Below are 27,089 nucleotides of genomic sequence, written 5' to 3' on the forward strand. Positions count from 1 at the left end.
AGCTGACGTTAGCAGGTCAACTCTTTTGACTTCTCGAATAGTTATAGTACCATTGGTTTTTGTGCAATGCACACCTGCAATGCATTCTGGATTAGGATAGGATATAGGTGGATAGGATTTGCAACAGAGAACAATTCTGTCTTTGTGATTAAATGACATCAAACGTAGTTTTATATAAAAGGTGTTTTTTTAGACTTGGCTCGGGCCTTACTGAGACTGTTCGTAATCGTGAACAGTGTATTTGCGATCAGAAGTTGAAAGTAAACATGTCTCTGGTATGCGGCGCGTAATTTGTACGTTTTCAGACGCATAAAGCATTTTACGTGTGTATGGTATTAAATCGAGAAAGCTCCCATTTCTTATCTGCACTTTGTATCTGGGCTTGTTTTTAAAGCTACAGAATCCTTCATTACCTACCTCACGCTTAGCAGCGCTTGCGAGAGATAGATCCTCATTTCTTCTAGGATTAAGTTTACATATTTTGCATCAGAAAAAATAATTAAGGTCTACATAATACTACTCACCCAAAGTAATTTGTTTTAAGGCCACCAAATTAGTGGAAGATAAGCTAAACTATGTTTATGAAAAAATCCTGATATGAACTCCATCTGTAACTTTAAATGATAATTAATTGTTCCACTAAAGTCATCATTTTTGACATAATGTTCAAAAAATAATTTAGATGGCACCGTTTTAAATTTGGCCGAGAACTATTAATTTTCCTTTCATCAAGGTAATCATTATAGTTGAATTTTGATGTGGCACGGCAAACTGACAAACACTATTGAAATGTCTATCGAAAAATTAGACTTCGTGTTAAAATATGGTGAATTAGGCGATTATCACACTGCCCCGCATGATGCAGCGTAGTGCGTGGATGCGTTTTTTTTCGTTGTATGGAAATATCTCCGTTTGTATGGAAAACACGCATAGTCCAACACACTGAAAATGCATCCACGCGCGTTCATGCGGATCACGCACATACATGCGGAGAAACACGCACCCCCGCGCGTAGGTGCGGGGCGAGACGCAAGGTATGACACACTGAATCCCGCAATGCCGCGCGTGATTTTGAATGGGCGTGACGTGTATATTTGAAAATGGAACTCGCTGTGCGTGAATTTACAAAACGCACCTACGCGCGTGAATGCGTGAAAAACCCGCACGATGATGCAGATCTGCACTCCCGCAGGAACGCGCGTAGGTGCGTCGACACGCAAGATGCAGCGTGATGCGGGGCAGTGTGAAGAGCACCTTACGGAAAATACACAACTCCATCTGTTGAAATAATAATCCTCTATAAAGAATGTATGGTTATATTGTCATTTACCACCTCGCTCCTTTGACAAATTGATGATGTATTTTATTTACCACAGATGGAGCTACTTTAACCTTGGCTAAACAAAATTTTCATATTTTTTTTTCTTCCGCTGTTACTTATAAAGGTGTGATTTTCTGTGTAAAGATTAATAATAGGCCGATCAACTAATATAAGTACAACATTCAAATGTACAGTTTTGACAAATAGATTGCGTGTCGTAATATTTTACATCTTGAATTCACAAAATTAATCATATCTTTTGATAGAGTGAATCGATTTCGATGAAACAAAAACTAAGTAATACCCCAAGTTACGTAGAGTTTTTGTATATAAGCATTGTCTGCATTTAATTCGTAGATTTTACGTGAATCGCGAACAAACAAACAGATAAACAGACAAACAGACAAACAGACAAACAGACAAACAGACAAAAATGACAAAAATGATGGAAATGGGTTCTGTTAGTTATCCTTTAACATGCTGGCTATTTTTTTTGTCAATTTCTTCAATGTACAAAAATTACTTTTCTACAGATTTATTATATGTATAGATTAGTTTTACCTGACATATTTTTCTTTATTCAGGTGACGTTAGGTGTGAAACATTTGAGCACGAGTTTGACCCAAACTTGAACTTGATCAGTGGTTGTTCTATTGTTATTAATTGAACAAGAGTTGGTACATAGATGTTATTCAGATCTCTTTGATTAATGATTGTGTGTACTCGTAATATCAGCTGTTGTTTTGTGTTTATCTAGTACAAGTTTAATTTCAATCGTTCTCTTCTGCTTACGGTGAACTTAATAGTTCTTTGTGTCAGTACCGTTTTCTAGAAAAACAGGTAAGGAACCAATGATCATAAAACTTATTCAAGACCTATATCTTAGCAATTGATTTACATATTTAGATAAAATAGTTATACAAGAGATAAGAATTCTGTTTTGCAATAAACTGTGGAGAAACTCATACATATTTTCCAAGTTTCAAACATATACATAAAATTTCGAATTTAAAGGCATCATAAAGATTTTTGACTAGACATAGGGTTAATATCTCCACTCCATAATTTTATAGAAAGTTGCTAGATTTTAAGGTTTGCGCTCGACCTCGGGTGGTTTGAGCGTGGAGTTGTAAGTGGGGTTGAGCGGGTGTAGCGGCCCCCACGCCGTCACCGCCTTGCGTGTCTCTTCGTCACCCAGCAAGTAGTGACTGCCGTCACCTGTCCTCACTATTCGATTAGCTACCTGTAAGTGAACATTATGTTTACTTTTTAACCGACTTCCCAAAAAGAAGGAGGTTCTCAATTCATCGGGATCTTTTTTGTTCACCGATTACTCGAAGACGCCTGGACCGATTTGCAAACTTTTTTGTTTGTTTGATAGGGTTTACCTTCCAGGTGGTCCCATAATCGTTAGGTCAGGGTCTAATGATGGAAACCCTGAGAAACTTTTGAAAATTGTACGCATACGTAGGGTAAAAAGGCGTATGTCTTATAACACTATGCAATGGTGAAGATTTGGAGCTGACCTGATGATGGAGACCAGAGAAGGTCGAGGGAACTCGACAACTGAATGTGTAAACTGCCTCGTGTTTGGGCTTATATTATTCGTATTGACGAGACCTTTGCAACAGTAAAGGTTTGGAGCTGACCTGATGATGGAGACCAGAGAAGATCGAGGGAACTCGACAACTAAATACGTAAACTATCTCGTGTTTGGGCTTCCATTATTCGTAATGATGAGAACATTCCAATATCAAAAGCTTTTTACAAAAAAATAAAACCGACTCCCAAAACACTGAAAAGCAATAAAACTATTCTTAGGTGCATCGGTCTAGAAGTCGGTGGCATATAAACTCAGGTTCATCCATTAGACACTGACTTCTAGGCCGATGCACCTAAGAATAGTTTTTAGAGTTTCGTCCCCAAAGGGTAAAACGGGACCCTATTGTTTTCGCTCCTCCGTCCGTCCGTCTGTCACCAGGCTGTATCACATGAACCGTGATAGTTAGAGAGCTGAAATTTTCACAGATGATGTATTTTTGAACAACAAATGCTGAATACTAGAATTAAATAAATATTTTGAGGGGCTCTTATACAACAAACGTGATTTTTTTGACCGTTTTATAAATAATGGTACGGAACCCTTCGTGCGCGAGTCTGACTCGCACTTGGCCGATTTTTTGCTTTTCAGTGTTTTTGGGAGTCGGTTTTATTTTTTTGTAAAAAGTTGTTTCTATCACTGACATGATCTAATATATTATTCTTTATAGGTACAACTAACCATTTCAGGCGAAGCGGTCTTCAAATCATATGCAAGCCCGATCTTTTCAAGAAATTCGATGAAAGTGGCTGAATGGTTAATGAAGTTACTCAGTTCTGCAGCCTTGTAGTCCCAAGGGAAAGCGTGATGGTAGTTGTGCCACCCCTCACCAAATGTAATCACAGAAACGAACCACGACTCCACTGGGTGCAGGTTCCTGAACAAAAATAATGCAAAAAGATATGTTGAATTCCTTCAAGAAGGGCATAGATATACGAATACGTTATTTGACTCAAAATGTCATTCTGATTTAATACATATCTTCAGTAGCTTTTCAATTCAATTCAAATTCATTTAACTTTCAATTAACAATAGAACTCATATTAAGTATGTGCATAGATTTAACACATTGAATACATTAGAATTTAAACTTAAAAACAATTAAAAAAGTCAAAAATGGAGGAAAAATAAAAATCTAATAAAAATCACAATAATAATGAAAATAGGCCCCGCAGGGCATCTGAGGCGGATGACGGGGAGTAGCGACCCCGCGGGGCTATATATCCGAGTGCTCCAGGGAGAGTATACTGTCCCCCATCTCCGGCTTGCCGGAGTGAAGCATGACGGGGGATAGGTCTCCCGCCTCTTGGCTTGCCTTCATCGGCCGGTCAGAGTGGAGTCGCTAGAGCAGGGTTAATAGCCCACTCGGAGGGTAGGTGCCTCGTGGTAAGTGGCGAGTGGGCCGGTGATGCTGGACCCACAGGGAGCGCGTGATCTGCGTTTAAAGTCCGCCGAGGTATCCTCACCCTTCAGCCCCTCATGTACCTGTTGCCCCCTTGTTGCGATTTAGCGACTGATTCCCGGGGGCCCAGTAAGTGAGGTGGCGAGTCTCCACCTGCCATTTTTACATGTATTTAATACATTGTCATCGGCAGGTGCCATAGTTCCCGTAGTTTCCCCATTCCTAGTCCATTAGCATCCCATCACAATAGCCCAAGTAGTTTTCATCCACAGTTAGCAATAGTTTAGCACAGAACCGGGGATTGTCCTTGGGTACATTTCTATAGTGTATACAGGGATAATCGTCGGCTTTGTGTCACCATTTCATTAAAGTTGTCTCAAAAGGGCTTCAGCGTGTTGGCTTCGGCCCCACGTTCGCCTCCCAAAAATCCGGGATTCTGTAGTCCCGAGGTCTGGTAGAGACATACAAAAAAAAAATGAAAATAGCCCGCAGAACATCTGAGAATTTCCGAAATCCGTAATGACGGGGTATAGGTCTAACGCCTCTGGCTTGCCTTTATTGGCCGTCTAGAGTAAGGTCTCTAGAGCAGGGTTAGTAGGTATCCTCAACCTTCAGCTGCTTATGTACCGGTTGCCCTCTTGTTGCGATTTTTTGGGTAAGTGAGGAGGCGAATCTCCACCTGCCATTTTTACGTGTGTATATCATCAGATACATTGTTATCAGGTCAGGTCGAGAGTTTACTTTTGTCGTGTTCCGCCAAAATCCACAGAAGTCACCTTTTGAGTATTGTTCAGGGAGAGCATCCATCCGTATCTGGTTCTGATTAATTTGGCATTCATTAAATCTTAGCCTGCCCGCCTGAGCCTCTCCCATGTGTTTATTCCATCTCGCTAAGTGTGCCCCACAACCGCGCCCCCGCGCACTTCTCCCACTCTTCACAGCCGCATCCTAAAGGGCGGTCACAATGTCGGAGTAGAGCCTGTCCAGGACACGCGCATGGTTTTACTTACTTGTCATATGGTCTAGTCCCATAAAGATGTGCCACACTGTTCACAAGCCAAGTGCCGTGGAGTGAATACACGTAACGCAAGAAGTAACAAATGAGCAGGTTCCAGTTCCACCAGTGTTCTCCGAAGAAATATACCGGTACATAAATAGGTATTAATATTGCCAGCAGAAGGTATAAAGGATAAACAAGGTACCTGAAACCAAATACATTTCATCAAGGGTACAAACAACAAAAAATTGTGAGTTCATGATAAACCCTAAAGATTTTACAGATACATAAAAAAAAAATACTTCTTTTGGAACATGACCATCCAATCCGCTTGTAAGTCACTCATGTCGATCGTCCTGCCGAGTTCGATGACATAGGGATGCTTCTTGTGCATGAGCCAGCCCATGTGACAGAAGAAGAAGCCGCGCTTGGAGTTGTGCGGGTCAGCGTCAGTGTCTGAGTAGCGGTGGTGCAGCCGGTGATCACGACACCATATGAACATCGAATTCTATCAATGTAATGTGGGTAAAAAACATATAAATAGAGAATCAAATCAAAATCTACTAATTCGAGGGTTCAAGTCCATAAATAAATTAAGCTGTGATTTTTTAATTGAAATTCTATGCGAAGAATTCAGAAGTATCTTTAAGGTGCAATATAATTCCAAGTCCAGGTGTCAAACAGAACCTAACTTATTGTCGGGTTCTATAATATGTAGAGTAGCTTGAACATTACATGTAGGTAATTTTAACATTGTGCAATGAATTTGCAGTCGATAGGATATACTTATCTATTTCTTGTTGTTTCAAGGGAATCACTATACATATTAAGTTGAAATAAATTTTAAAGTACAAATAACTATTTACCTGTCCTGCTAGAGTGTGCATGGCGAGTAGGAGAGCTTTACAAAGCGGAGTAGCTTTGTATGTTCTATGAGTGAAGAGCCTAGGGCACCAGCAGTAACGCCTTCCCCCATAATGTACACTAAAAAACAACCTGGAAGTATTTACATTAATTGTTTGAATGATAAACGTGTATATAACAGATGGATAATAAATTGAAATATCGTTGCTGTACTCACTCCAAATGAACGTTTTTATTCCAATTCCTCCAGTCAGAAGCACTATAAAACCCCACAATGCAAATAAATGTAAAATAATAAATCCTATCACATTCTTCCACACTATTTGGTGTTTGTACGAGTAATCGGTTCCTATGTTCCTCGCTATCGTGGGTACTTGCTGATCTTGTTGATTATGAGACATTGCCATCACGATTTAAATACTAAATGTATTTTCATTAAGCAGGATTAGAAGTGTCCTGTTGCTTTGCTACCTAGCCACTGTCTTTATCAAACTGTTGTTCACACACACATAACTAGACTCGTAAGCAATACGTGGAAACTGAATATTTAAAAGACAAAAAAAAATACCTAATGACGTTCTTGATTAGTTTTTCACTGGTTGACGAAACGATACCCATTTATTTAACATAATTATGATAAATAATGATTTCTTACCATTAGCGAATTTACATTTTTATACACTACTACTTGATGTAGATTCGGTGAGAAATAAAACTGAAGCAATACGTTTGAAATTGATATTAGATCTTCATTCTACGGAAAGATAAATCATGTGAACATGACTTTTGATGCTGATGATGTTGATGTATTTTTTCCGCACCCGATTTTATCATTTTTCAAGCAATTTCTGGCAATCTTTTTTTGAGTCCACTTTGAGAATTAAATATTTTTTTGCATTCCTATTTTCTCACCTCCTTAAAAACTTCAAATGAAATTAATTAGTTGTTAGTTAATTAATTAATTGACCGACTAGCAGCAATCTGTATAGTTTGATGGTCTGCGGCAGCTTTGTAGAACGGGCATCCACGGTAGAACCGCCCGGGTGTAGCCATGATGGTTTTTCGTTTTACAGCCGGATTTTTTTTTGTGTTTTACAGCCAAACAAAGTAAGATTTTAAAAAACAACAAGCTGTTTCAGAGCAGACTAAAGGTCTTTTAAAAGAGGCACTAAGTATGACTTTATATCACAAGATTGCGTGATGGGAATCACATCGGACGTTCTTGCGATGCATTCGTGCGATTTTGCTTATATTTGCGATGCGATGCGAATTCGCAGTTTTGCCAGTCAGTTTTCAATAATTCAAATTAATTAACATACAAGTGAGAAAGTCCAATAACACAACACTTCATATAACTAATTATTCATCACAAACAATAGGCGGTAATGCATTTTATTTAAATTGGTTTATATTTTTGAGTATGAGTATCAATAGTGCCTGTGCATCGGGATAGTGATGATCTTGAGCTCTAACAAATATAAACAGTGAAGATTTAAAAATGTTGGAAACTGGTCCTAAGACGGAAAGTTTCCAATGTAAAAATAATCAACAACAAGGAGTAATCTTAGCAAAGAATATAGGGACGGATTACTCGTACAAGCACACAGTTGTGTGGCAGAATGTGATAGGATTTGTCATATTGCACGTGCTTGCACTATGGGGTTTGCTCATATTGGTGACTGGAGGAATCGGAATTTACACCTACATTTGGAGTGAGTAAAGCACACAATTTAGAAAAGTGTTTTTTCTAAACATTAATCGAGACATGGAATTATTGTGTTTCGAAAGTCGAGTTAAATCATCAGCGGTGACCATCTTCGTTTGTCGTTATTGGTTGCCAAAAGCGAGAAATTCTGCCAAGGAATGTCAGGTATCCTAGGCAACTGAGTGGCGGAGGTCAGATAGGCGGTCGCCCCATGTGAAAATACTCGTACTCAGCTGCAACCACTGGAAGACCCCAAAATGGTTGGGAACGCGCCATACAAGTGATGATGATAATAAATATCACTTATTATCTAATTATTTCCAGCTGTTTTTGTGGCATACATCGTAGCAGAAGGCATTACAACGGGAGCTCACAGATACTTCACTCACCGAACATTCAAAGCAACTCCACTCTGCAGAGCTATACTGCTCACTCTGCAGACTTTAGCTGGACAGGTAACATGAACACATGGCTGTTTACTTCTATAGATTAATTATACCTATACATGGTAATTATGGCAGTCGGCTTGATGGCTAAAAACAATCAATTATATTATCTGTGAAAACGCCGAACTATTGTGGTTCTCCACTGCAATTCCGAGTTAAATTCTAACAGTCGTGCCACAAAAACTTATAAACGTCTGTTGAACACTTGCCTAAAAAAATTTCAGATTATGACGTTTAAATAAGGTCCGTTTTGCAGTTACACTGTTTTAGACAAATGTTCAACAGATGTTTTTGTAGTAAGGCTGTCTATGTTTTAATTCTGCGATTTGCCTCCAACTACAGAGGTACTATTTCATTTTACAGAACTGCATGTTCATATGGTGTCGTGATCACCGGCTGCATCACCGCTACTCGGACACTGACGGCGACCCGCACAACTCCAAGCGCGGCTTCTTCTTCTGTCATATGGGCTGGCTCATGCACAAGAAGCATCCATATGTCATTGAACTCGGACGGAGGATTGACATGAGTGACTTGCAGGCTGACTGGATGGTCATGTTCCAAAAGAAGTACATTATAATACCTGCTTTTTATGTACCTGCGAAGTCTCTAGTTACTTAATAATGTGAGTCCTGAGAAAACTTCTGAACACACATTTTGTTTCAGGTACTACTATCCTTTATATCTTCTAGTAGCAATATTAATACCGACGTATGTACCAGTATTTTTCTTCGGAGAACATTGGTGGGACTCGATGCTCGTTTGCTATTTCTTGCGCTACGTACTTTCACTACACAGCACTTGGTTTGTAAACAGTATTGCTCATCTTTATGGGACCCGACCATATGATAAGTAAGTAAAAACTATTGAAAATAAAAATTCAATTCAAATAAGATTACGACTAACTATTTTGTACTCGGTATTTTTGGTTTTACAACTTATTTTCTGCATTATTTTTGTTGAGGAACCTGCAACCAGTGGAGTCGTGGTTCGTATCTATAGTGACATTAGGTGAGGGGTGGCACAATTACCATCACGCCTTCCCCTGGGACTATAAGGCTGCAGAACTGAGTGACTACATTAACCATTCAGCCACTTTCATTAAATTTCTTGAAAACATCGGGCTTGCATACGATTTAAAAACCGCTTCCCCTGAAATGGTAAGTTGTGAAACGAATGTCTCTTTCCCTTAAGAATAAGTCATTGATATAAAAGGAAACTTATAATTGTTGACTTACAGGTATTAAATAGAATAGTGAGGACAGGTGACGGCAGTCACTACTTGCTGGACAACGAAATGTCGCGCGCGGCGGTGACGGCGTGCGGGCCACTGCATCCGCTCAACCCCACTTACAAATCCACACTCAAGCCGCCAAGGCGGCAAGGTGGCCGATAAAATCGCTCGCCTTTCAATAAAAAATAATATTTATTTTTTTTCGGTAGATTTTGAGTGTGCAAACAAATTAATGTGTATTTATAAGTATAAAATATGTATGTAATAGTAGGGGAGGCAAGAGTGCTAAACCGGGAGTGACTCGAGCGTCAATGAGACCTATTAGATTGCGAAGCTTAGATGATAAGAAGAAAAAAATGTCCTGACATACACACACTTTCATCGGTGGGTGGAGCGGCTATAAACTTTCAAAAATGTAAAAAAAACAGTTGCATGGACATACTCGAGCGCGTCAGATATTAATAGCATGCACGTCGTACGTCATTTTTTAAACATACGTATATTAATATGACTGTTTCCATGGTGGGGGTGGTCGTAGGCAAGGGTTAAAAATGGGAAAAAAAATAATTTTATCGAGCGCGACAGATTTTCAAAAGGGGTGTTAAGTGAACCAAAACGAAGTCTCTTATGCAATAATCTGACGATTTAGACGTGACCTAAACTCGTGGTCATTATTTAAAATTGCAAAAAAAAATCGCCATTTTGAAATACTTGAGCGCGTCAAATTAAGATATATATGGTTCATTTATGTACCCTTAACGTAATCATCTTATAATCTGACGATTATCTGGAGAGACTCGCTTAATCTGACAATGGAAAGTTTTTAAAACTAATAATAACACTGGTCAACAGCATTTTTGGTGCAAAGGTGAAATATATCATTTCTTATAGATTATTTGATACGTAATCGAAGTCCAGAACATAAAGTTGCACTAGCACGTAGGGATTTAGAGATATACCCCTCCTAAAGTACCAAAAACGCGTTTTTTACCGATATTTGACGATTTTTTTGAAGGATAGCAAAATTGTTTTTTAGTTTCTATCTATAGCATTATATAGTACTACTCTTCCCGATTGAAATTCATTTTTATTTCGAACGCTAAGAGTTTAAATTTTCATGAAATATGTATACAGCTACGATAGTTCGATCTTCCCTATATTTTATTTGGCCAGTTAGTATGAAAAAACTCCACTTTATATTTAAAATGGTATATATTGAGAAAGAAAACTTGCAAAAATATATACTAAAATGGGGTTAATGCGGAGAAAGTAGTACTATATAATGCTTTAGTTAGAAATTACTAGAAAATTCTGCTGTCCCCAAAAAATTACATCAAATATCATAAAAAAAACGCGTTTTTGGTACTTTAGGAGGGGTATATCTCTAAATCCCTACGTGCTAGTGCAACTTTATGTTCTGGACTTCGATTACGTATCAAATATTCTACAAGAAATTGTATATTTCACCTTTGCACCAAAATAATAATAATAATTTGTTGACCAGTGTAATCAATACTGTAACCTAATTTTCTTTGAAAAATTAACACCAATGTCGTTGTTTTTTAATTTTGTTATAATCATTATCTAAGTCTTGTGGCCTAGTGAGTAAAGAACCAACCTCTCAAGTATGTGGATTCGATTCCAGGTCAGGCAAGTACCAATGCAACTTTTCTAAGTTTGTATTTACTGTCTAAGTTTATCTTGGACACCAATGTCTGCACAGCAAGTACTTAGTACTTACAAGACACACACGATGTAGCACTTTGGTATTCCTTTAAAACTTGAGATATCAATAGATTATTTAGTTTTAACTTTTACACACTTTTTGATCTATATCCCAGAACGGACAAACATTTCAACAAAGCTGTCATAATAAAGGTTGTTCTAGATAAAAAGGCCTATCCAATGATATGTATGAAATTGCTATTGGCGGAGTGTACCAATCTGCTCATACATTACATACATTTCTATAATAATTACATTGAATTATAATGACATTGATAAATATACATGTGACATAAACAATACAATTGAATCTATAATAACATGGCTTGACGGAAATAATCTACGCGTAAATCTTACAAAAACTAATTTTATTCAATTTAATACATATAGATAAAAAATAAGGCTCATCATCATCTGCCTAGCCTTTTTCCCAACTATGTTGGGGTCGGCTTCCAGTCTAACCGGATGACTAGGCCACCACGACTGTATAAAAAGAAGACTATAAGTAAAGAGTAATTATAGAGGACATAAATTACAAGAAGTATACGAAATGGCATTTCTCGGTATCACGATAGACAAGCAATGCAACTGGAAGGAACACGTATTTAACGAAAGTAGCCAATAAAATGAATCGTCTTCGTTAAAAACAGTATATCTGCATACTAGGTATGACTTCCTGAGATTAGCGAGTTCAAACAAAAAAACTCTTCAGCTTTATAATATTAGTGTAGATTATTTAAGACCCAAAATGTACCAACACTTATTGCAAATGAATTGAATTGAAAAAAGAGAGAGAGGAATAGAAACCTGGTGGAGAATACCGGCATCACGTAGCTGCACGCTTTAAACTTTATCGATTAATTTTCCTTACTTCGGCTTACGGGAATCGTCAGATTATATATTTTTCGTGAACGTTGAATTATTCCCTTCAAAATAAAAAAAAATTAGCCGCGCTCGAGAAAGTCAAGATGAAGTTTTTTTTTTACAAGTTTGTAACCTTCCTACTTCTTATCGTCAATCGCAAATTGTCAGATTAGTGGAATATACACTTTTAAGCATATAACTAACTTACCCTCTCTTAATCTGACGCGCTGGAGAATGTCAGATGATATTTTTTTTTTTACTAATCTGATCCTTTATTCTAGACACGCGGCTACATATACAGGGCTTATATTTGGTGGAGGTGTTAAATGGGGTAATAGGTACCTCCCTATATACTAATCTGCCGCGCTTGAGTAAATCCCAAAATCCCTTCTAGGCCTCCCCTACTATAATTTAACAGTTGTGTTAGCACCCATACCACAAGCTAATAAATGACTTAGCATGGGGCTCACCGACCGTGGGTGAAGGTGTAGCTATATTATAAATATTATACAAGCTGTTGATTTGCATCCGTGCCATATTCAAGGACGTAATTATGCTAATGATTCTCGACCCAAAACAACAAAAAAATTGGTACGTTTTTTTTTTTTTTGGAATTCCTTCAATGTCATCTAGCCGTATTTAAACTTGGCGCGTTTGTTACTGGCCTTAAAACCGTGTTGCGCCCTCACACAAACGCAAACACAAAGCATACACAACGATTATTCATAAATTTCATTCATAAAATTGGATTACTTCTGAAATACTACGACATTACAATGACAAAAAAAGCAGTGCGTATTAGCTATTTCCCGTCTACTGTAATTTCAATCGATTATTTACGTATTTTATGTCCTCCTGAAATATGGCACAAATGCAAATCAACACCGTGTATATGTTACTGGAAATGTATGAAGTCTAGGAATTGTATACAGCTCCCAGGAAATGTAGAGAATTCCGAAGCTATGTAGGAAATGTATAAAATATTATTACAATAATTATTTTATACATGCATATCCTGGAAATGTATACATGTCCTAGACATTGTATAAAATTGTATTAAGAAACGTTGTATTAAAAATTGAAGTTAATGACGAAAATGAATCGCTGCAAAACGGACACCACGTAGTCTTGTTTGCCCCTGGAGTGCAATTCAAAACCGCATAGGCGCGGAGAGCCTGGTGAGCGTGAAAACCTAGATTTCCTAGGAAATGTGTCTAATGTAATTTATTTTACACATTTCCAGGCGGTTTTAGGAATTACAAAGATTTCCTATTAATTGCATACAATGACGGATTACATACATTTCCGTTAACATATTGGATTTGGGCATTTTAATAAACGGCTTTGTTCAATTTCAATGTATTGAAATGGTTTTTTTCCTCATAAAACCTTTCGTTCCTATTGCGTCAAAGTGAAACTTTCAGGGGTTGGTTTTCGGACCTACCGTTAAAAAGTCAGGGACAGTCCCGTTAAAAAGTTATGGGTTAAACAAAAATGCTTTCATTTTTCATCCTTCATATTTACGCACTTAAATGACACTTACATCTTATCTAGTAAGTACGTATTCCAATATTATGTTTAGTTTTCACCTAAAATACTTATCGAAATAAGTACAAGGAAATAGGCACAGGAATACATTATAGTCTTTGTTGCTGTTTCGTGATCATATAATGATTTCAGGTTATTTTTTACTGAGTGTGATAGGTGTTCCGTGTCACAGATTTCATAAAACGATACTAAGTACAATGCTACACACACAAAAAAAAAATATATTCACTTAATCTACATTTCGAAGAATAAATGGATTTTAAATTACTCCTTTGAACGGTCCTATTGTTATTTAATTTCGTAATCTAACAAAGGCGCAATTAGCGCAAATAAACTCACAAATACCGACCGTACACCTTGCGTTGACCCATGAAAGTTTGTTGAGCTTTATTCAAGGTACGACATGCACATGCTGTACATATTGACTTCATTCAAGGTGCTGACATTATAGAGCACAACAACTTCAACCCTATCGGAAAATTGACAGAAGAGGCATTTGAAGCGTGTTCAAATACTTTAAGCATTTTCGGTTTTTCCGCTCAAGAAAGATTAGCCGACTAGCGACAAATGAAGGTATCATTTATGAAAACAATAGACTATTGTGTTGGTTTCATCTGATGTTCTATCGTTCTGTTTTAGACCTAAAATAAAACAATTTAAACATCAAGTTTCAGAAGAAGTTAAATTACTGTTGTCACAAACTTGGAGTCCACATAAAGAAAATGTCGTATTCGTTAAGTGTCGGTGACTGTTCTGATCATGAATGATATATTTCTTCTTTATAATGCATACAATTAGAAAATGTCTGTCGATATTTACTTTTAATATTTATTTACATAAGGTAAGCCGCTTATGTATCTAGTTCCAATTCAGTTATGATTCCCTAGTACTTGTATGTTTATGACACCCGAGCATTAATGTGTTTGACTGTACTTTAAATGGTTAAAATGCGAACGGTCCAGTGTTTCAGTTCAGTTGACGAATTGATATGTGGTCCAAATTGTCAGTCTCACCAACTGGACACACGCGCGTTCAGTTGAATAATCAATTTTGTAAATAGTTTACTAGAGACTGTGAATCTATTGGTTTTAACTATTTCCTTATTTTGTATCTGCAAGTCGTCATACCCCTTTAGACAGTATTGCTTATTGTCAGGGTCAGGGTCTCATCTACTTAACGTGTTTTTATAACAGGCACTTCGAAAAAGCCAACTTCGAAAAAAGACAGTAGTTACATGTAAAATGTTTGAACTTTTGTCAAATCAGTTTACGATTATGTACTCGTAGTATGACTCCATATAATAAAATGTACTCTAAACAATGTCAGATGTATATTAACGGAGTTTAAAATTATTACACTGACGACATATTCCTCTCTAAGGTGATCTTCACACTGCCCCGCATCACGCTGCATCTTGCGTGTCGACGCACCTACGCGCGTTCCTGCGGGAGTGCAGATCTGCATCATCGTGTGGGTTTTTCACGCACTCACGCGCGTAGGTGCGTTTTGTAAATTCACGCACAGCGAGTTCCATTTTCAAATATACACGTCACGCCCATTCAAAATCACGCGCGGCATTGCGGGATTCAGTGTGCCATACCTTGCGTCTCGCCCCGCACCTACGCGCGGGGGTGCGTGTTTCTCCGCATGTATGTGCGTGATCCGCATGAACGCGCGTGGATGCATTTTCAGTGTGTTGGACTATGCGTGTTTTCCATACAAACGGAGATATTTCCATACAACGGAAAAAAAACGCATCCACGCACTACGCTGCATCATGCGGGGCAGTGTGATAATCGCCTTAATGAATTTGGGTATGACAGAGATATTTTTATGTCTTCACGTAAATACCGTTATAATGATACGGTCATACGTTTCTGTTGGAGCGGGTACAAAATCCCATACAACTTGTCCATTGTCTTTTCAAGTCTCATCGTTCAGTGGTGCAGGTTGTGCGTTGAACCGTCTGTCAGTCAGGGCAAAGGATTTTATTTATACAGATTAGTGAAGAGCCTATGGGCGACAGTAGTAATGCCTTCCCCCATAAAGTATATCAAAAAACCACCTGGAAATATTTATGTTAATTGTTTGAATAATAAACGTGTGCCTATGTAAAAAATGGATAAGAAATTAAAATATCGTTGCTTTACTCACTCCAAATGAAAGTTTTTATTCTAATTCCTCCAGTCAGACGCACTATCAAACATGGTGGCGTTAAATAAATGTAAAATAATGAATCTTATCACATAATTCCACACTATTTGGTGTTTGTACGAGTAATAGGTTCCTATGTTCTTCGCTATCGTGGGTACTTGCTGATCTTGTTGATTGTGAGACATTGCCATCACGATTTAAATCCTACATGTATTTTCATTATGCAGGATTAGAAATGTCCTGTTGCTTTGCCTACCTAGCCACTGTCTATATCCAACTGTTGTTACATTTTCACATAACTAGACTCGTAAGCAATTAAATGGCATCTGGTGGAAATTGAATATTTAAAAGACAGAAAAATACCTAATGACGTTCTTAGTTTTTCATTGGTTGACGAAACGATACCCATTTATTTAACATAATTATGATGAATAATGATTTCTTGTCATTAGCAGAATTTTCATTTTTGTATACTACTTTATATAACTGACTGATTTATACAATTGGTATTATAATAGACGTAACATGTTTGAAAGGAATGTTCCAGTTTCAGTAGGATAGTCAGAAGCCAGACTAACTAGTCTTGAGGTATTGGGTATTGGGTTGGCCAGGTAACTGGATTGAGGATCGCTTCTAAGACTGAATGTCTTAAGTTCTGTTTGCTTAACGTCACCGCGGTTAAAACTAATATAATGCTTGATAAGAGCAAATTAGAGTTAATTAACAGTACAGTATTTCTGATCGGAGTGTTGGGCATTGAAAAAGAGGGATGAGAAGAGAGTGCATGTAGCAGAAATGAGAATGTGAGATGGATGTGTGGTGTTACAAGAATGGATAAAGTGATGAATGATTACATTAGAGGAAGTCTGAGAGTAGTGCCAGTTACAGAAAAGATGAGGAGTAGAAGATTGTCATGGTATGGGCATGTAATGAGGAGGGATGATACGCATGCAACAAAGTGTGTGCTAAGTATGAATGTAGATGGGTGGAGAGGAAGAGGAAGACCTAAGAAAAGATGGATGGATTTCCTGAAATATGACATGAATAGGAAGGGAGTGAGTGTCAGTATGACGAGTGACAGGGGAAAATAGAAGAGAATGACATATTGCGCCGACCCCAAGTAAAATTGGGAACAGGGCAGGAGAAAGAAGAAGTATTTCTCGGCATTACCATTGACAGTAAATTGCAATGGGGTGTCCATATATCCTCCCTATCAGGGCGACTTGGTGCTGCTGCCTTTGTAGTCAGAAAAATAAGACAACTGATCTATACGGCCTATATATATAGCTGCTAACTTTCTAAAGCTTGATGTCATATTGCTATGGGGGGCAGCGGCTGATGTTCAATCAATTTTTATTTTGCGAAAAAGGGCGATCCGAGCGATCTATGGCATGGGTTCTCGTGAATCTCTTAGAGAATTTTTAAGGAAATTAATACACTGTACCTTAACTACATTACCTTCCTTGTACATTTTCGAAAATATTATGTTTGTTAAACCTCCCAAGTTTAGGCTAACAAAAACAAATAAGTCGTTCTTAGGAAATTGTGTACGTTTTTATAACAAGCTACCTAAATGTATCCTTGATTTCACTTAAGTATAAAAAGTTATAATATTATATGTATTATAAAATTAGGCGTATTATAAAATTCAGGATTACATTGATGACAGTGATGCCTGGCGTTAAATTAATATTGTTTTTTCTTTTTCTCTGCACATGTTTTTTTCCCGGCGACCACGGGCACCGGAGTGCCTCCGTCCAGACCAGCCAAGCGGAGCGTAAGTTGCAATATCTGATTAAGAACTTAGTTACCCAATATATTTTTTCTTTGAATTGTATTAATTATTTTTCTAATAACGATTGCTTTAAATTTATTTTGTATAATTTTTTAATATATTTTTAGCTCAATTTGAATTGTATAACATTCCTGAGAATGTTATACAATTCCTTTCACTGTATGAAATATGTAATTAATTTTATTTTCTGTTAAAAGAGTGTCCATGGAGTTTCTTGCCGGTTCTTCTCCGTGAGAACAACTCTTTGGAACCGTGCAACTAACTTTGACGTTTCGAAAGAGCTTTCATAGGCCTACATGAAATAAAAAATGTTGAGTTTGAGGTCAGAAAGGCGGTCACTTCTATACAAAAAACGTGAATTTTGGCCGTTTTATAAATAATGGCACTAAGATCTTCATATGCGAGATCGACCCAAACTTTGCCGGTTGTAGGTTGTTTAATGAATAGAACAGATGCTGTTTCATCTTTTCAGGCCATTCCTCAAACTTGGTGAACTGAAATCCTAACAATTAATCTAGTAACGGTGTGTTCTTCAATTCAAATAAATCATTTAAAAGTTATCTGCAGGCGAGTGGCTCAATAAAAATCAAATCATTCAATGAGCAATGTCAAAAGTCTTGGTAATTAATTAACATACAAGTGAGAAAGTTCAAGTTCTGTCAATTACACAACACCACATATAAATTAATTCTTTATCACGGAACAATAGGCCTTAATGCATTTTACTTAAATTGGTTTGTGATTTCGTATGAGTGTCAATAGTGACTGGGTCGGGATCGAGATAGTGAGCTGCATCCTGAGCTCCAAAACAAAATTAAAAATTGTGAAGATTTAAAAAATGACGGAAACTATTCATAAACTGAAGAGTTTCCTGTCTAAGGATAATCAACAACAAGGAGTAATCTTAGCCAAGAATATAGGGACCGATTACTCGTACAAGCACACAGTTGTGTGGCAGAATGTGATAGGATTTGTCATATTGCACGTGCTTGCACTATGGGGTTTGCTCATATTGGTGACTGGAGGAATCGGAATTAACACCTTCATTTGGAGTGAGTAAAGCACACAATTTATGTATTTTTTGCACATTAGTAAACACATGTGATTGTTGTGCTTCGGAAAGCAAGTTACATTACCAGCTGTCATTAGAACATCTTTGGTGGTAGTTACGGGTAGCCAAAAGCCAGAAATCCTGAGAACGGATGTCAAGTTCTCTAGTTATGAGTTGTAGAGGTCAGATAGTCGGTCACTCCAAAAAAAATTACTGCTACTCAACTACATGCACTGAAACTGCGAGCAGACTCCAACATAATTGGGGAAAGGCCAGACAAATAATGGTGATGTAAATACCACTAATTATCTAATTATTTTCAGCTGTTTTTGTAACATACTTGGGAGCAGAAGGCATTACAACTGGAGCTCACAGATACTTCACTCACCGAACATTCAAAGCAACTCCACTCTGCAGAGCTATACTGCTCACTCTGCAGACTTTAGCTGGACAGGTAACATGAACACGTGGTTATATGTTAAAATGGGTAATTAAGCCAGAGTTATTATCAGTAAATTATATTTACTGTGATATAGTTAGGTTATAACTCATAATTGCAGTGCAGAACCACAAGGTACTATTCCATTTTATAGAACTGCATGTTCATATGGTGTCGTGATCACCGGCTGCATCACCGCTACTCGGACACTGACGGAGACCCGCACAACTCCAAGCGCGGCTTTTTCTTCTGTCACATGGGCTGGCTCATGCACAAGAAGCATCCCTATGTCATCGAACTCGGACGGAGGATTGACATGAGTGATATGCAATCGGACTGGATGGTCATGTTCCAAAAGAAGTAACTACCTACATTAAATTGCCCTCTCTTTATGTACCTGCGAAGTCTCTAGAGTTTTCTCAATAATGTGACTATTAAGAAAACCTTTGACTATCTATACGGGGGGGACTGGCAACACTGGCAGCCAGTTGTCAAAATAATATGTGCTAGTTTTAAAATTAAATTTTAATATATTTTGTGCTTTTAATATAGTAAATTGCCTTAAATTCGATAGATATTGTGAATAGATATAAGTACACGCGTTTGTGAGTGATTTCGTTGCGAGATTGTGCATGAAATCAACAATAAAGGAACCGGCTGTCATCCCAACGGATGGATTTGAAACCAACATTGAAACCCGGGGAGTATTCAATATTTTCACTATAATATAGTCTAATCTAGTCCGATACCTGCTTCCAGACGCAGATTTCTTATTATACAAGTCTTCAGCGGTGTAAGCAATAGCATAATAGCCCGCTTTGTTGTAAAGTAAAAAGTTTATTTTTAACAGCTGATTGAAGCAACAGTAACTGAGAAACCTATATAACAGCTCAGTGTACGATAACTTAGCCTATAATATCACAGTTGCCTACCTAAAGTGTCTGTTATTCTACAATTAAAATTAATTATTTTTTTCAAATCACAAAGAAAAAAATTATACCCTCAACATATTTTTTTTATTTTCTATCTTAAAATTTTTCTTACATTTCATTATACATACATTTCCCAAAATTCTTATTCTTATAATTCAAACTATAGGTATTTCCAGAACTTAACTTAATTAATTTAAATATTCTTAATAATGTACAACAGATACTAATTTCAATAAATAGTTTCCCCTATTTCCCAAGTTACTTAGAGTCTTAACTTTCTTAACTTTCTCCTTCTTCCTTCACTTAGCTGTCTCTTCTAACATTCCAGGGTGCCTTTGGGTTAACTTACCATCATGATGACCCGCAGTGCTGCACTCTTGGATGGAAAGTTGAGGGCTGCACTTAAGGAACTTGAATCCAAAACAAACCTGTGCAATCAGCTGTTGCAGGAGAGGGATGATAGTGAGGTAGAAGTCAAACGTATAGTAGACAAGAACACTGACCTTAAGAACCAACTGGCAGAATTACATATCCAGCATATGGACATACTTGATCAACATAGTCACCTCCGTCAACTTGTGTCAAATTTTCAAGAATGTAATGACACACATGAACTGGCATTAAGGCGGATCTCAGAACTGGAAATTGAGCTAAGCAAGGCCCACAACACCATCACACAGTTGGAAGCTGCTCAATCCAGTGAACAGTCTGCGAACACCTGCAGTCTTTTCAATGAGTTAGTTGGTAGTTTGTCCGGACCCTCTTGTAATGAGCCAGTTGTAACAATTGACTTGACCAATGACACTTTAATTAAAAGTAGAACATTTACATCACATAATAAAATAAAAAAATATTTAAAACTAAATAGAATAATAGGTAAAATTAGAAAATCTTTAAAGAAACAAAAAGTGTATAAATCAAATAATTTCCTTAGAAAAAAGAACATTAGTTTAATTAGTGATTTAGGACTTTGTCAATCAGAATTGGACGTATGTAGGTCATTTCATGACACTGAAATACAGCGCTTACAGGAGGAGCTTCATGTTAAAGAAATGTGTCTTAGGGATATTTTCCACAAATATGAAGCTTCACAACAGGATTTGAGTGTGCGCATGCAGGAGGCCTGTGAGTTGGCAGACATAGTGAGGTGCAATGCAGAGAGGTATGAGTCATTGACAAATAACCTTTCCTGTAGTTGTACTTGCTCCCCGACACCTGAGCCCCAGTCTGTTACCCCTGCACCACAGGTGACTCAAGTGGCTGTTACCCATAATTCTGATTCTGTTACAGTTATAAATAAAAGTGTTACATACATTTTTTCAGACAAATTTGGTCAAGGATTAGGTAGTATATTTAATCAGTGTTCGCAACAATGTGTAATTAACAATTGTTTACCTGGTGCCAGTTTTAGCCACTTAATAAATACTATTAAATTGACAAAGCTAATCCCCTATTCTACTATAATATTACTTTATGGAGATAGCTTTAATGTTACAAAAAAAGATATTATAGAATGCGTTAGTCTTCTTCTACATTTAAGTGAAATAAATAAATGTAAATTCATAATAGGTGCCTTACCTTACTCTTACAGTTTGACTGAGGAACAAAATAGGCACATTTTCGACCTAAATATGTTAATGTACAATAGGATTAATCGTCTTGAATCTATTTCAGTTTTTGATGTTAATCAATTCGACAATAGATTTAAACTAACTGAACATTCTATGTATTTGCCACCTAGCTGTAAACGACATATTGCTAATCTTTTAGCATATAATATACACACTGACACAGGTACTTGTCATGTATCTTCGGATATTGTTAGTAATACTACTAACATTACTATTGATACGCCTACTAGTTTAAACTATTAGGCACGACAACAGGTGAGTCAAATGTTTTGAATGTTGTACATCAAAACATGCAGGGCTTATCTGGCAAGGAGTTAGAGTTAAGTTTAGTTATGGAGACCCATAATGTTCATGTTTTGTGTTTAACCGAACATTGGTTAAAAGAGCATGAATTACTGTTTATTAATGATAACTATTACACAATACAAAGTGCGTTTGTAAGAAGTAAGGCTATTCGAGGCGGTTCCTTGATTCTAGTTTCAAATAATTTAAAATGTAAACAACGCCCGGATATAGTTAAACTTTCTATCGAGCGCACTATAGAGTTGTCCTGTGTGGAACTTGAGCGTTATATTATAATCTGCGTTTACCGCCCCCCTCAGGGAGATTTCAGTATATTTGAATCGGTAATTGAAGATTCACTTAATAAATTAAAATCAAGTCAGAAATGTAAAATTATATGTGGTGATTTCAATGTTAATATCTTGGAGGCTTCTCCATTAACTACTAGAATTTTGAACTTATTTAAGTCTTTCAATTTAGTGAATTTATTTTATGAACCAACGAGAATAACGGAGTCTTCTTCTACTTGCCTCGATAATGTATTTACCGATTCTGTTGAATCAAATAATACTTTAGTCTTTAACGACCTCACGTCCGACCACTGTGGCCAAAAAGTGAGTTTTCCCATGGTAATTCATACGAGTCCACTTAAAATTGAATGCAGGCCCCATTCAGCTAGTCGTTGTAACAGATTTAAATGTAATATAGTTAAAAAAATTAAACCCAACATTATTAACAACGAGGATCCTAATGCCATCTATGGATCACTTTTCGGTATTGTTCAGAAAGAATTTGATTCCACATTTAAAACCAAAACTTTGGAAATTAAAAGTACCTCGGCCAACTTTAATCAATGGGCCACCACAGGTATTTATAAAAGTAGAGCGAGGCTGTATGAGCTGTATGAAATAAAAACGTATCAATTTGATGATGCATTTGTTAGTTATGTTAAACAATATTCTAAATTATTTAAAAAGGTTTGTAATATCGCAAAATCTAAATTCTTAAGCGATACAATTAAAAAGTCAAATAACAAAATTAAAACTACATGGAAAATAATAAATAACGAAACTGGTAAATCGGTCAGGCATGAAAAGAAGTTGGAGATCTTAATCGATAACAAACTTGTTAGTCATGCGGACGACGTAGCAAAAGCCTTTAACGAGTTCTTTGCCGATATACCCATAGCTACAACTCGCTCCTTAAATTCTTCTTCGACTGATGCTGAGAAGCTTTTGCGTAGTTGTGTACCCAAGTGTGACTTCTTATTCAAGTTTGAGCATGTAACGCCGCAAGACGTCATCAATGTCTTCAAAACTCTCAAGGCAAAAAACACCGGTGATTACTGGGGTATTTCCATTAAACTTTTAAGTCATATAATTGACATTGTTGCCCCTTATCTAGCTGTCACATTCAATAAATGCGTTGATGCTGGTGTATTTCCCGACCTCATGAAACAAAGTAAAGTCGTTCCCTTGTTTAAATCAGGAACCAAGTCGGATATTGGTAATTTTAGACCAATTTCAATTCTACCTGCGTTTAGTAAAATATTTGAAAAGTTAATACTCAAGCAGTTGCTCAGTTATTTTAATGTAAATTGCCTCCTCCATAGTGAACAATATGGCTTTACTCGAGGTCGTTCGACCACTGATGCTGGTGTTGCTCTTTTAAAACATATTTTTAATGCATGGGAAAACTCTCAAAACGCAATAGGAGTCTTTTGCGACCTCTCCAAAGCTTTTGATTGCGTTCAACATGACACACTTTTACGCAAGTTACGTTATTACGGCGTTCAAAACGGAGCTTTGAACGTCATAGAATCATATTTAAATAATAGATTGCAATGCGTAGACATCAACGGTGTCAAATCTTCAGGCCTACCAGTTCAATTAGGCGTGCCGCAGGGTTCTATTTTAGGTCCTTTCTTATTCTTAGTATATATAAATGATTTACCGTTCCATTTGAAAAATATATGTGATATAGTATTATTTGCAGACGATACATCTCTCATTTTCAAAGTTGATAGGAATAGAGAGCAATTTGATGAAGTGAATAGTGCACTCTCCTTAGTTACGCACTGGTTCACAACAAATAATTTAGTTCTTAATGCTAAAAAAACTAAATGTGTTAAGTTCACCTTGCCTAATGTGAAACACTTAGGACCTAATATTATCCTAAATAATGAAGTTCTTGAAACTGTGAAGTCAACAGTGTTTCTGGGAATAACAGTTGATGCAAAGCTACAGTGGGGCTCGCATATATCTAGCCTCGCGGGAAGGCTTAGTTCTGCTGCCTACGCCGTCAGAAAAGTAAGACAATTCACTGACGTAGACACAGCTCGACTAGTCTATTTTAGTTACTTTCATTGCGTTATGTCCTATGGTATTCTACTGTGGGGCAAAGCTGCAGATATCGAAAACATTTTCGTACTACAGAAACGAGCCGTTCGTGCAATATATCAGTTAGGTAGCAAGCATTCCTTAAGGGAGCTTTTCAAAGAAATAGGTATCCTTACTGTGGCATCTCAATTCATCCTTGCTAACATACTATATATTAGGCAGAATATTCATCTCTACACTAAGAAAAGTGATGTCCACAGTATCAACACTAGGAACAAGCATAAACTGTGCGTACCCATTCACAGGCTTCACAAGGTGCATGGAACATTTAAGGGGCTAGGTATACGATTTTATAATAAACTTCCTCAGTCGTTACTGGAATTGCCATTTGATAAATTTAAAGTCCAAGTCAAATCTATTCTGTCGAAGAAAGCCTACTATACTGTAAATGATTACATAAACGATAAGAGTAGTTGGTCCTCATGTTAAACACCGGACAGCTTCAAGAGTTATCATTGATAGTTGATGTGATTTACTTTTATTTTATACGTGACATTTTCCATTTTGTATGTATACAGACAGATTATCACCATCGTACTGTTTTCACGATGAGTTGTTTCGCAATTTTGTAAATGGTTTACTAGCGACTGTAAAACTATTAGTATTAACTGTTTTCTTGTTATGTGGTTGCAAGTGGTCATGCTCCCTTAGACGGTATTGCTTGCGGTAGCGTCGGTGGTCGGGTTGCCTCCCTCCCTCAAAAATGTGCGAGGGGGGCGATGGCTGATCCTCGCGTTATGCTCGTGAACGGGTGCTGCTTGTGGTACCAGGTCGTCTTGCTGACTACATATTTTCTTGACTCGTAATATAATGTGTATGACTTTTGATTTGAACAGTAGTCCTAGTTCACCGTTTTCACTGTTTATGTTGTAAATTTGTTTTTTTTTTTTTATATATTATATATATAAAAACACGTCGTGTTTCGCATGTCGCTGAGTACGCCCTAAAACTATCCTATTTTCACTGAATGGAGGCATTATGTTCTCTCTTTTTTTTTCCGACATTTTTTTCTTTGTAGCTGCTTGAGTAATAGGTATGGGAAAGGTGTGTACTAGCTAACATGATTACATGTTTACTTGTTTTTTTTTTTTTTTTTATAGAAATTTATGTGTATAATTTTGAGTGATATTTTTATTTATTTTTTTGTATACGGTTCTTCAAACCATACAGACAGAATTGTGTTGCTGGGGAGTTTGTTCCACCACTTCTTCTTCCCAGCAAAAACACATAGGAAGTGGTGAAGGGCGGGCGTTTTGGGGGCTGTCTTTTGTAGATTTGACGTTCAAAAAGTGCTGATTTTCAGCCTACTTTGAATAAATGACTTTTGATTTTGATTTTTTTGATTTTTTATATTATGTTTCAGATATTACTATCCTTTATATCTTCTGTTGGCAATATTTATACCAATGTATGTGCCCTTGTATTTCTTTGGAGAACATTGGTGGCACTCACTGCTCGTTTGCTATTTCTTGCGCTACGTATTTTCACTACACGGCACTTGGTTTGTAAATAGTATCGCTCACCTTTACGGGACCAGACCATATGACAAGTAAGTACCTTTTATTGAAAATATGGATTAAATTCAAATGAGAATACGAGACACTATTTTATACTAATTATTCTCTTATATTATTATTTTTCTTCAGGAACCTGCAACCAGTGGAGTCGTGGTTCGTATCCGTGGTGACATTAGGAGAGGGGTGGCACAACTATCATCACGCTTTCCCCTGGGACTACAAAGCTGCTGAACTGAGTTACTTCATTAACCATTCAGCCACTTTTATCGAATTTCTTGACATGATCGGGCTTGCATATGATTTAAAAACCGCCTCACCTGCAATGGTACGTAGTGTTATGTGAATCTCTTTTCCATTAGATTAAGTCAGTGACATAAAAACTATGCAAACTTATATTTATTTGTTGACTTACAGGTACTTAATAGAATAGCGAGGACAGGTGACGGCAGTCACTACTTGCTGGGTGACGAAGAGACACGCAAGGCGGTGACGGCGTGGGGGCCGCTACACCCGCTCAACCCCACTTACAACTCCACGCTCCAGCCCCCGAGCGCTGTGCTCAAACCTGAGGGACTGCCTCTCTTTCATGAGAAAGATGTCCTTAAACTTAAGATATCAAGAAGAAGTGCCAGTACCGCTTAGACTTTTATTAATTGTCTATATGGGGTGTCCTTTTATACAGAAATGCCGGTACTGACCGATGGATTTCCCGAGTCAAATGTTAAAGTGATTATGAGCAATTAATATTGGCTAGAAGTTGTTCGAGTCTAATTTTGAATTTGAAGGATATTCCCAAGTTCTACGTGAATTGGATAGTGTACCTGAGTATTGTTTTACAAATAAGAAGATTTAAACTTGCTTTATTATAATAACTTAGATTATAATTAGTTGTATTTTTATAATAGACATTTGTATAACTTGTACTTTATGAAATATACATTAGATATTCAAACCTGAACAAGTATTTCTTTAACAATTGAAACAAAATTAGATCATTGTCATTGTCACTTAGTAGGTATCAATGTTCGGCATATCTATACATATAATAAATCTGTAGAAAAGTAATTTTTGTACATTGAAGAAATTGACAAAAAAAATAGCCAGCATGTTAAAGGATAACTAACAGAACCCATTTCCATCATTTTTGTCATTTTTGTCTGTTTGTCTGTTTGTCTGTTTGTCT

At 37.1% G+C, this 27,089-nt stretch overlaps 2 protein-coding genes and 1 pseudogene across 2 annotated transcripts; 2 read left to right on the top strand and 1 right to left on the bottom strand.

The window, feature by feature from the left end:
- Positions 1-1,999: 1,999 nt before the first annotated feature.
- LOC124634735 (acyl-CoA Delta-9 desaturase-like) lies at positions 2,000-9,908 on the top strand. The gene is made up of 6 exons (XM_047170395.1): positions 2,000-2,161; positions 8,214-8,344; positions 8,699-8,904; positions 9,002-9,187; positions 9,300-9,495; positions 9,576-9,908. Exons 3-6 carry the CDS (start codon positions 8,705-8,707, stop codon positions 9,729-9,731), a joined length of 738 nt encoding a protein of 245 aa, XP_047026351.1. The 5' UTR covers positions 2,000-2,161; positions 8,214-8,344; positions 8,699-8,704; the 3' UTR covers positions 9,732-9,908.
- On the bottom strand, positions 2,343-6,591 carry LOC124634734 (annotated as a pseudogene).
- Positions 9,909-19,055: 9,147 nt separating the features above from the next.
- On the top strand, positions 19,056-26,864 carry LOC124634740 (acyl-CoA desaturase 1-like). The gene is made up of 5 exons (XM_047170400.1): positions 19,056-19,160; positions 19,300-19,505; positions 25,753-25,938; positions 26,036-26,231; positions 26,321-26,864. Exons 2-5 carry the CDS (start codon positions 19,306-19,308, stop codon positions 26,546-26,548), a joined length of 810 nt encoding a protein of 269 aa, XP_047026356.1. The 5' UTR covers positions 19,056-19,160; positions 19,300-19,305; the 3' UTR covers positions 26,549-26,864.
- The last annotated feature ends 225 nt before the right edge of the window (positions 26,865-27,089 follow it).

The sequence above is a fragment of the Helicoverpa zea genome, chromosome 11, assembly GCF_022581195.2.
Source record: "Helicoverpa zea isolate HzStark_Cry1AcR chromosome 11, ilHelZeax1.1, whole genome shotgun sequence".
NCBI classification, from domain to species: domain Eukaryota; kingdom Metazoa; phylum Arthropoda; class Insecta; order Lepidoptera; family Noctuidae; genus Helicoverpa; species Helicoverpa zea.